The sequence below is a fragment of the Pan troglodytes genome, chromosome 9 (assembly GCF_028858775.2).
Source record: "Pan troglodytes isolate AG18354 chromosome 9, NHGRI_mPanTro3-v2.0_pri, whole genome shotgun sequence".
NCBI classification, from domain to species: Eukaryota; Metazoa; Chordata; class Mammalia; order Primates; family Hominidae; genus Pan; species Pan troglodytes.
Window position 1 is genome coordinate 128,159,445 of NC_072407.2, and position 12,100 is coordinate 128,171,544.

General features: G+C 39.7%; 1 protein-coding gene across 16 annotated transcripts in view; it reads left to right on the forward strand.

The window, feature by feature from the left end:
• The window catches only part of FAM118B (family with sequence similarity 118 member B), a 51,416-nt gene that overhangs the window by 16,585 nt on the left and 22,731 nt on the right, over positions 1–12,100 (forward strand). For 5 of the 16 annotated variants that reach the window (XM_016919873.4, XM_016919875.4, XM_016919877.4 and 2 more), the window contains exons 2-4: positions 564–632; positions 6,356–6,448; positions 11,343–11,532. In XM_016919873.4, coding sequence (XP_016775362.4) covers positions 6,418–6,448; positions 11,343–11,532 — 221 coding nt within the window. In that variant the 5' untranslated portion in view covers positions 564–632; positions 6,356–6,417. 16 annotated transcript variants of the gene reach the window in all.

The window sequence follows — 12,100 nt, forward strand, 5'->3', positions numbered from 1 at the left end:
TCCCAAGTAGCTGGAATTACAGGCGCCCACCACCACACCCAGCTAATTTTTTGTATTTTTAGTAGAGATGGGGTTTCACCATCTTGGCCAGGCTGGCCTTGAACTCCTGACCTCTTGATCCACCCGCCTTGGCCTCCCAAAGTGCTGGGATTACAGGCGTGAGCCACCCGCGCCTGGCCTCAAATTTTACCTCATAGAGAATATCCTTTATAATGATGGCATCTTCTGGAATGCCCCAGACTTGGAAGAATCTGCATTTGTACGCAGTATGTTGTGTTTACTCTGTTGACATAAAAGTAAGCTACTGAGGGTTATTTCCCATAGGTAACCCACACTATTTTTGTAGTAGAAATTCAATTGTTAAGGACTCACTAGAGTCCTTAAAGAGTTATCTTGCCCTTAAAGAGTTATCTTGCCCTTAAAGAGTTATTCAATTTCATTTTTAATGAATAACCTATGCCATTTATGATGGAATTGTTTGTGTGATCATACTACTTGATCTATGGGAAATATCTGATATTTTAAAAGTCTCCTTCCTTAGCAACATGTGTCATTATTTTCAGGATATACCTTCTCAGAAGCTGCACAGGAGGAAAGCAGTGACAAAGAAAGAAGTTGTCATTCTTTGCACGGTAAAATCATCACCTCCAGTCACCAACTTCTAATTCAAATTAGGTTTTAATTTGTTCATTATTTCTTCTTGAAACACTTTTGTTGCCTATACATATGCGCTACTTTGGCTTTATAATAGAAAATAACAAGCAACATCTGAGCTCTTTTGTTTGTTTTTTTGTTTTTTGAGACAGAGTCTCACTCTGTCACCCAAGCTGGAGTGCAGTGGCGCCATCTCGGCTACCTGCAACCTCTGCCTCCCAGGTTCAAGCGACTCTCCTGCCTCAGCCTCCCGAGTAGCTGGGATTACAGGTGCCCACCACCACACCTGGCTAAATTTTGTATTTTTAGTAGAGACAGGGTTTCACCATCTTGGCCAGGCTGGTTTCAAACTCCTGACCTCATGATCCACCCACCTCGGTCTCCCATAATGCTGGGATTGCAGGTGTGAGCCACCGTGTCCAGCCACATCTGAGCTCTTGAGCCTGGAATACCAGTATGGTTTATTTTGGGGGCTTCAGTTAAAGGGCATTCTAGAATTTGGGGTTATTCTTCTCAATCCTTAATGTCTTTCAGAAACCTTACCTCTAGTGAGGTCTTTCTCCTTACCTTGTTCAGATGGGGTCATTGTTTGCTGGTAAAATGGCAAGAACAAGTGGCATCAGTCTGGCATTTCCTCAGTGACTCTGTTAAAGCACATGTTCAGGAAATGAGTGTGATACAGATCTTATCTGACAGAAGGTAGAGGGTCTCAGGCATGCTAAGGGATAAAATTAGGAGCCAATCGAGTTCACCATAGATGAAATATTTCAAGACTGGGATCCACAGAGGAATCAGATCTTGGCACAGCTAGACATGATTCCTGTCTCCCTGTGTGCTGAGATAGAGGAGACCGTGAGTTTGCTTTATCCACTGATGGGAAAGGCTGCAGTCTACATATGGAACTGAATTCATCAACTACCCAAGCAAAGTCTTTAGGATTTTATTTAATTTGTTCACTACTGACAAGCTTGTTGAGAACTCTTTAGTAGTACTTCACTTTGGGTATCTTTCCCTTCCTCCCAAATCCGATAGTTGCTAAAAACCCAGATGTGTTGGAATTAGTCCAAGAGCCACAGTTAGAAAGGTTTGGTTTCTTCTCAAGTCAGAGGATGACTCTTTTCCCTTAAGAAATGAAGTTAACCCTTTTCTATATTTATGCTAGAGAAATAAACCATTCTTTATTCCAGTCACTTTTATTTTTTAAAAGGGGGTGGAGGAAGCTTGCTGATCCTTTTACAGCAAGAAACGTACCACTTTCTCAAGCTGGTAATTGTAGATCTTTTATTTCCAGGCAAAAATACTTTTTAAAACATTAGAATTTTTCTCTCCATTTGATTTATTTCGTCTGCTAATATACCCAAGTGTATTACTCTGAGCTCCTTCTGGCATGTCACTTGTTTGAGTTGAGGAGTATGCACTGGACTTACAGGAGAAACATAGCTCAGAATGAAGAAGGCGGGCTGGGAGACCTCACTCTGATTCTCAAGTGAAGGGAAGTCCAGAGCTTGCTATCTTTTTAGCACCAAGATGCTATCAAAACAAGAGCTGCTGGGATTCTTTGATGTTTTCAAGTCCACAGGTCCTCTGCTGTGTGCAAACTTAATTTCATTTGGATAACCAGTTCCTTTTCTCTTGTCCCTTTACCATATTTCTTCTGGGTTTTTTCTAGAACACTCGCCCTTTTTCCTTTTTCATCCACCAGAGATAGAAGCATTACATTTCCTGCCAAGCTGACAGGTTTCAAAGTACAAGTGTTCTGTCTCATATGAAGACTTCAGCCTTAACATTTCTGTTAATGAGGTTGCTGTTACTTTGCTCATCTTTTACCAAGTATCTGACTTTTATTTTGCTGTACTCTATTGGCCTTGAAGGATTTCTCAGTGGCTTAGCAGTAATTGAGGTAATGAAGACACTGCCACAGGTAATTGACTTTGTTTTCTTGTGGCAGAAAAACATTTTCCATTTTTGCTATACATAGCAAGTCCCACAAAAATGAAAACTCAAACCGTGATCACATAAAAAAAATTAAAGTGTGAACTAGCTTTGAAGCTCTTTAGCAATAACTGCATTTTGTTTAGGGTACATGCTAAAATTGATTTTTTTTCCCTGAAAACAGTACTCTAGAAGGAATAAAATATGGTTTGTGCTTATATGCCACTGGGGTATACATGTGAGATTGTATCATGTGAGGCATCCTTTAGGGTAAAGAAAATATGTTTCTCTGTTAGAAAACAGGATGAGTATATGATTGGATGTAATGTAGGCATGCTGAGCTACCTCTCATTCAGTACCTGAATAAGAAGACCCTAAACATTCTCAGTCAGAAGCAATTGGCTATATTTAATTTTTTAAAGTAATAGTAGTTGGAATGGACCTTCAGAAAAGTTGACTGTGTAAAGAAATAAGTCAGAAAGCTTAGTATTCAGGTCTAGACATCATGAATTAACCATCTGGCAGAAATAGAATCCAGCAAAAACGATCTTACGTAATTTCCAGGACAAAATGGTAGGACAGATCTAGGCTGTGGTGGATAAGTGGTAGTGAGAAGTATATAACAAATAGTGCTTGTCACTGGAGAAAGTAGTTTTCCCAGCTTCTGAATGTAGTTGACTGCCAAGATTGCATCAATGGAGTACCTAGTTAACAAGCAGCTGTTAAGGATTACTTGGGATTACTTCAAGTAAATCCCCTTTCTAGAATGCAGGCGCTTCCTTTGTTGATAGTTTTGGACTTTAAGGGTTTTTTGTTTTGTTTTGGTTTTGTTTTTGGCTGAAAAGTTAATACAGGTTTATTATTCCTCATCTAAAATGCTTGTGAGCAGAAAGAAGTGTTTTGGATTTCTAGGGGATTTTTTTGTTTTGTTTTGTTTTGTTTTTAATATTTGCATTATACTTAATGGTTGAGCATCCCTAATCCAAAAAATCTGAAATCTGAAATGTTCCATTGAGCATTTCCTGTTTAGCAATAGTGTAGTTAAGAACTTGGACTTGAGAGGCACAGTTGCCATGGTTTGAATACTGGTACTACCAAGTACCTGATCTTTCTGTGCCTCAGTTTTCTCATCTGTAAAATAAGGTAAGAACAATGCCTCGTAAGGTTATGCAGATTAATGAGTTAATGTTTATAAATAGTCCATGGCATGTAGTTAAGAGCTTGTAAACTGGCTTAGTAGCTGAATTGAGCATTGAATTCTGAAGATGTCCATCTTCAAAACTTAATAAGCATTAACTTCCCTCTACATTTTACTTTCATCTCTCTCAATATAGTGTTTTTACTTGCATGTAATCTGTTTAGATGATGGGTTTATAGAACCATATTTAAGAAAAGAACTTAAGCACCTAAGTTTTTTCCTTAAAAAAACTTAAAAAATATATTTTTTTAAGTTTTTTAAAGTTTTTTTAAAACTTAAAAAATATTTTTTTCCTTAAAAAACTTAAAAAAATATATATCCCCAAACTAATGGATTGTCCTGTGTGTGGAAGAAGTAAACACATTCTATCCCTAGTTCACCATTCTAGAGTGTTGACTTTTAGAATCGGAAGTGAGTCACATAAGTTAAAACTTCATAAAAATATTTTAAGGACAGTTAAAACCTGGCTATTGTTATAAGCAAACTGGGAAGTCGTTAGACTGTAATAAGTTATTACACTTAAGGGAAGATGGCTTAATGGTATACTTCATGTGCATCTTATATTTAACAAAATTGTTGCATTGTAGAAAAATTAAGTTTGCATCTTATTTAGGTGTTTCCTATTTGAAGGAAGATTCTGAAGATTCTGGAGAATCTGATTCTGTAATTTTGGAGTAGAGCCTAGAAACAAACTTTTTTAATTTAATGAATTAACTTTATTTTCAAGAATATATATACTTTTAACAAACATCCCAGCTGGGCGCGGTGGCTCACACCTGTAATCCCAACACTTTGGGAGGCTGAGGCGGGCGGATCACCTGAGGTCAGGAGTTCGAGACCAGCCTGATCAACATGAAGAAATTCTGTCTCTACTAAAAATACAAAATTAGCTGGGCATAGTGGCGCGTGCCTGTAATCCCAGCTACTCAGGAGGCTGAGGCAGGAGGATCGCTTGAAGGGAGCAACTGCCGGGAGGCGGAGGTTGCAGTGAGCCGAGATTGCGCCAGTGCACTCCAGGCTGGGCAACAAGAGCGAAACTCCGTCTCAAAAACAAAACAAAACAAAACAAAACAAAAAACCCAGAAAAACCTACATGGTTGTGTTAAGGCAGGATTTACTGAGATAAGTGACTCATCTGTCTTCTCCTGAGCCCCAGCTTTCTCACCAACAGAATCAAAGATTTGACTGGAAACATGATCTACTTCCTAACTCACTACTGTGATTGTATTATTTCTATTTACCTTATGATTATGATATAAAGAAGAATTATACTGCGTGTGATGGACTATGGGGTGAGGTTGTGAGCCTTCTGTTTACCACAAAAAATTAATTTAGAAACTTAGTGTTTTAATAAAGAAAAAGGCTTTTTTGGGCTGGGTGCAGTGGCTCATGCCTGTAATCCCAACATTTTGGGAGGCCAAGGCTGGAAGATTACTTGAGCTCAGGAGTTAGAGACCAGCTGGGCAACATGGCAAAACCCCCTCTCTACAAACAGTACAAAATTCCACCAGATGTGGTAGCATGTGCCTGTAGTCCCAGGTAATGGAGAGGCTGAGGTGGGTTGATCGCTTGAGCCCAGGAGGCCGAGACTGCAGTGAGCCAAGATGGCGCCACTGTACTCTAGCCTGGACAACACAGCAAGACCCTGTCTCAAAAAAAGAAAAGAAAAGGGCTTTCTAATAAAACATTAAACTTCCAGTAATTATTAGTAATTCAGTTCTATATGTTGCCAGTGGAATGTACTAAAACACCCCAAACGGTGGTAGTATGTATTGTCTTCTATATTGTGTGTGTGTTTAAAATACTATTACTATTTTTAAATTCACAGTCTTTAGATTTAACAAGTTTGCTAAAGTTTGAGCACTTAGAACTTTATAGTATTCATTCTAATCCATGGTAATTATTTACTTTTGCCAGTTATTCCAGCACCCGAATATAATTGGCCATTTTTCATACATCTTTGCTTGATGATACCTTTACCAGTCATCACAGTGGCTTGATTTGAAGTCCACTTCATGTTTAGTTAGAGAGACATGCCCCACTGGCTACAAGGTCACCATCGTCCAACAACAGAGAATGTTTGTCATTCAGCAAATTAGTATTGATTGTTCTGTTCTTAACTCAGTAATTTCTTCAGCTGAGAGTAAGTGGGTAATTGGGGGCTATTAATACACTTATCTATGGGTGGTTTTTATCCCCTGAGTCTTGGCCGCAAACCTATCTTGTGGGAGAATAACTGGTTTTTCTTAAGTTCTACAAAGTGATGGCCAGTAATTGAGATGAGTTGACACTGTTTTTGGTGGGAACTTGGGGGCAGGCCTTCAGAAACAGAAGCAAGATGGTAGTATGGAGCACCAAAGTCCTATAATTTCCAGATTACTTCTTTTAGACTAATTTAATTTAGTTCCTTGTTTAGAATGTTCATTAATTAACAAATTTCTGTTAAGTAGGGGGCACCTCCAAAACACCTTTAAGGGTATACAGCTTTTTAAAACTGTTTAATATATGTGCTATTTTGAATGGTATACTTTACAGATCTAATTGTGGTCCATGGTGTTTAATCTATTTTAGAAACTGGATGGCTTCTACAGGGAGCCAGGCCTCTGATATAGACGAGATTTTTGGATTCTTCAATGATGGCGAACCTCCCACCAAAAAGCCCAGGTAAACAAGAGAAGGGAATCAGCAGAGTAAATTACCATTAGTGGGAGAGAAAGAAAAATAGCCAACTTATACCTTCTATATCAGTTGTTTTCACTAATTAGTATTGACCTTCATACTCAAAATTAAATTATTTTTATTTTGGATTTAATTTTTATTTTTTATCAAGGCAATACAGGTACATAGTTTTTAAAATCAGTATTTCAAAGTCCACCCTTCCTCAGAGATAATCACTTTCAACTTTATCTGTTTCTTCTAATGTTGACATCCATGTTTTAAAATACTATATATATTGCTGCTTTTTAGTTTTTTGGTTTTATTGATTTCCGAGTATGGAATATAAGGACTGCTTTGCTCTCATGACTCCTCCCTCTGTATTGCCACTCCACACACTCTCCCCATGTTCTTGTATATTTGTGTCACAGTGTTTGGTTCAATCCACGTTTTTTTTTTTTTTTTTTTTTTTTTTGAGACAGAGTCTTGCTGTGTCGCCCAAGCTGGAGTGCAGTGGCACGATCTTGGCTCACTGCAACCTCCACCTCCTGGGTTCAAGAAATTCTCCTGCCTCAGCCTCCTGAGTAGCTGAGATTACAGGTGCCTGCCACCACGCCCAGCTAATTTTTTTGTATTTTTAGTAGAGACGGGGTTTCACCATGTTGGTCAGGCTGGTCTCGAACCCCTGACCTCGTGATCCACCCGCCTCGGCCTCCCAAAGTGCTGGGATTATAGGCGTGAGCCACTGTGCCCGGCCTGGTTCAATCCACTTTTAATATTTACATTATTACGACTGTATAAATAGTATTCATAGCTGAGCCTAATGTGTAACGATTATGTTTCCTTTCTTGCCCATTTTTTTTCTTATGTCATTAAAGACTGTCTTTTTTGTTTGTTTGTTTGCTTTCAATGTATTCTCACATGCTCTGACAGAAGAATAAATCTCCTAGCTATACTGAAACACACTGATAACTTGCTGGTTTGTGTCATGGATTCTTCCTTCTGGACGCTAGTCTACTCTGGACACTTGTTCTCCAGTCCTGTTGCGTTCCTGATACTTGCTATTTCCCATTCCCATCATCCTGATAATTTCCTTTACATCTCTCCTGTATCGATTCTCTGTTTGCTGGATCTCATGTCCTCTTTTTTGGTGCATGCCTTCATTTTCCTGAAGCATGTCCTTGCATAGCCTCCTAAGTAAGGACCCATAGGAGAAAATTATTTGGACATATTTGAAAATGTCTTTATCATACACTTACATTCATTTGATGGTTTGACTGAGTATAGAATTTTTAGTATCTCTCATTCATACTCTGCTAACATCTGAGTATTCCTGCCAAAATAGCCACTCTGTTCTGATTCCCAATCCTTTGTATTGTATGACCTCTTTCCCTGTTTTTTGTTTTGTTTTGTTTCATTTTTGTTGTTGTTGTTGTTCATTAGAAGCTTATAAGGATCATTATTTTATTCTCAGTAACCTGAAATTTCACAGTGATGTATCTTGTCATATGAATCTAGACACCGGGCAGCTCTTTAAAGCTGGCAACTAGTACCTTCACTTTGGAGAAGTTGACTTATATTACTTTTTTGATACTTTCCATTACAATGTTTTTTCTATTCCACATTTTTTTTAAACTCTTGTTATTCATATGTTGGACTTCTTGTATTAAGTCTCTAATTTTTTATGTGTTGCTTTATTTTTTCCCCCCCCATTTCATTTTCTTAAATTTAGCTTTCTCGGGGGTTCTCTGTTTTATCTTGTGGATTTAAAAATTTCTGTTGCGTTATTTTTGATTTATGAAGTCTTTTTGTTTGTTCATTTTTTCATAGCACTCTGTTTATGTTTCACAGATGCTTTTTTTTTTTTTTTTTTTTAGACAGAGTCTCACTGTCTCCCAGGCTGGAGTGCAGTGACACTATCTTGGCTTATTGCAAGCTCTGCCTCCCGGGTTCACACCATTCTCCTGCCTCAGCCTCCCGAGTAGCTGGGACTACAGGCGCCCGCCACCATGCCCAGCTAATTTTTTGTATTTTTAGTAGAGACGGGATTTCACTGTGTTAGCCAGGATGGCCTTAATCTCCTGACCTCATGATCCACCTGCCTCGGCCTCCTAAAGTGCTGGGATTACAGACATGAGCCACCGCGCCTGGCCTTTTTTTTTTTTTTTTGAGATGGAGTCTCGCTCTGTTGCCCAGGCTGGAGTGCAATGGTGCAATCTCAGCTCACTGCAACCTCTGCCTCCCGGGTTCAAGCAATTCTCCTGCCTCAGCCTCCTGAGTAGCTGGGATTACAAACGTGCTCTACCACACCTGGCTAATTTTTATTTTATTTATTTATTTATTTTTAAAATAAAGACAGGGTTTCACCATGTTGACCAGGCTGATCTCAAACTCCTGACCTCAAGTGAACCACCTGCCTTGGCCTCCCAAAGTGCTGGGATGACAGGCGTGAGCCACCCCACCTGGCCAATTTTAAAAAAATCTAGGCCAGGCTCGGTGGCTCATGCCTGTCATCCCAGCACTTTGGGAGGCCGAGGTGGGCAGATCGTGAGGTCAGGAGATCGAGACCATCCTGGGTACCTGGGTAACATAGTGAAACCCTGTCTCTACTAAAAAAAAAAAAAAAAATTAGCGGGGCGTGGTGGCGCATGCCTGTAATCCCAGCTACTCGGGAGGCTGAGGCAGGAGAATCACTTGAACCTGGGAGGCAGAGGTTGCAGTGAGCTGAGATTGTGTCACTGCACTCCAGCCTGGCATCAAAGCTAGACTCCGTCTCCAAAAAAAAAGAAAAAGAAAAAGAAAAAAAGAAAAAATCTATGTGAGGATATCATTGTTTTCTTTTAATTTTTTTTTTCTCCTTCCCATACTATCTCTTGTTTCCTTCAGATTTCTCTCTACCTGCTAGTTTGTTTGGTATAACTGTTATGTTGGGGGCTTTCCTCAGATGTGAGGTGACCCTTGTTTGTCTGCCCATTTTTAAGAGAAAACACTAAAAAGCCAATGGAAGAGGCCGGGTGCGGTGGCTCACGCCTGTAATCCCAGCACTTTGGGAGGCCAAGGCAGGCGGATCACTTGAGGTCAGGAGTTTGAGACCAGCCTGGCCAACCTGGTGAAACCCCGTCTCTACTAAAAATACAAAAATTAGCTGGGTGTGGTGGCACGTGCCTGTAATCCCAGCTACTCGGGAGGCTGAAGCAAGAGAATCACTTGAACCCAGGAGGCAGAGGTTGCAGTGAGCCAAGATTACGAGATTCCATCTCAAAAAAAAAAGCCAATTGGAGAATCTGTGTGTACATAAGGGGCTTGGTCCCAGACTCTATGTAGAGTTAAGGAATTCCCACCTATCAGAATCTGCAGGTTTTTCATCTCATACTGGCCATTTTCCTGAAAGAGGAATCCTCCTCATTTCCTAACTGGATGGGGGGATAGGGGTGCAGGTACAGAGTTGATTCCTAGAGTCTGAAAAGCTTCCTCTGGGGAAAGAGAGTTGGGGGAAATCTTGTATTTTATATACAGACTTTTACTTAATCCCCACCCTCAGCTGTGTGCAGTGTTCTCAGATATAGTCCTCTGGTCAACCTCTGCAGAAGGGAAACCTCTAGCCTGCTGAAAGTTGTAACTGTTAAAGGCTTGTAAGTGATTCTCCTATTTTAGCCCCACCAGCCCCTCTACCTTTAGATGTACATGAACATTCCCAAAATTCTACCAAGGGAATCGGCCTTTGCGTTACAATTGGTAAAATGTTGTTGCCCTTTGACCTCTGTTGTCTGCTGTCATCTTTACCTAGCCTACTTTTTAGGTATATATACCCGCTAAAAAAAAAAAGTAACTATTATTTGGCGGTTTACAAAGAACCAGTAATAAAACACAATTGTTAAATGTTTTGTTTTTAACTGGAAATCTTTTTCTTTTTTTTTTCGAGACAAGGTCTTGTTCTGTCACCCAGGCTAGAGTGCAGTGGCACAAACACAGCTCACTGCAACCTCAGCCTCCTGGGCTCACGTGATCCTCCCGTGAACTTAGCCTCCCAGGTAGCTGGGACTACAGACGTGCCTAATTTTCTTTTTCTTTCTTTCTTTTTTTGGTAGAGATGGGGTCTCACTAAGTTGCCTAGGCTTGTCTCAAACTCCTGGGCTCAAGCTCAGCCTCCTAAAGTGCTGAGATTACAGGCATGAACCACTGCACTTAGCCAAATTGGAAGTCTTAATTAGGAAGAATTATAGTTCAAATCTATATGTTATATTAAAAAAATACAGTACAACAGTATAAAATGAAAAGTAAAAAGTCCTTATTCTCCACTATCCTCATTTAACCACTATTTATACATCTCTTGAATCCTAGAAATTTTCTATGTGTGTGTATATTTGTTTATGTGGATTTGTGTATGCTTCACTATCTTGATTGCTCTGAACTGAAACTCATTTTTCATCATTTGCTTCTAACATCTGTTATTAATGTCTTTTCTAGTAGACTGATCTTTCAAGATCAGGGACTCCATTTTGTTCATGGATACATGACTCCCGTAGTGTCTGGTACATACAGGTTTTTCTTTCCTGCCTCAGCCTCCCTGGTAGCTGGGACTACAGGTGTGCACCACCAGACCCAGCTAATTTTTGTATTTTTAGTAGACACGGAGTTTCACCATGTTGGCCAGACTGGTCTTGAACTCCTGACCTCAAGTAATCTGCCCGCCTCGGCCCCCCAAAGTGCTGGGATTACAGGCGTGAGCCACTGCTCCTGGCCTCGGTTTTTCATATTTGTTGAATGACTGAATGCAGAAGCTCGGGTTAGGGAAAGCAGTTTTAGAGGCTGCGTCCCCAAAACCAGGTTTCCCAAGGCTTGAAAGTGCTATTCCTTTCTTGAGTTATGCCAAAATGCTGATCCTCTCCATTTTATTATTTAGACAAAAAGGTTGGGGAGAAGCCATTTTCAGGGGAGGGGAACATGCCATCAGCAAAAATTAATGTGAAGGAACATATTTCAAGCGGGGATGGTCTCCAGAATGAAAGAGAGGGGAACAAAAACAAAAATGAGCACCCATGCTGTCTCACATATGGGCCTCAGGACAGAGAAGTCTGTCTCTGCTTATCATGGTAAGAAAGGAATGTTTTTCACTTTTTGTCATGTCCCTTGAATAGTTAATGTCTTTATTTAGGTATGTAGGGCTCCTGTGTTTTCAGAATTCTATTGGCCACTTTTTTTTTCTTTTTTTTTTGCCTGAGGTTAATGTTTACAAAATTCAGAGTTAAATTTTGTATTGCCTTTCCCCTAGTGTTTTACATTTCTCAATAATAGGAACTTAATTTGTCCTGGGGTTCTTTTCTCTTTTTCTAGAGTACAAATCAAACGTCTTCTTTTGAAATTTAATACTGGTTTAAAATATAATTTAGTTGGCAGAAGTCAGCTGAGCTATAGTCTATTTGGATCTTTTCCTAATATTAGTGGAATTTCTTAGGTTGAGAGGACTAGGAAGGGAAAACTGATTTTAAGATTGGTTTTGGGATTCCTGAAATAGGTTTATGACTTGTTTTTCAGCAGGCACTGACACAATATTCTGGTTGTTTTCTTTAAACTGCTTTGGAAAGGTGTCAAAAACTGCTGTTCATCTTCTTTGCAACTATAAAAGTTAGCTAAAAACTGTAACCTGAGTCAGACAGTCTT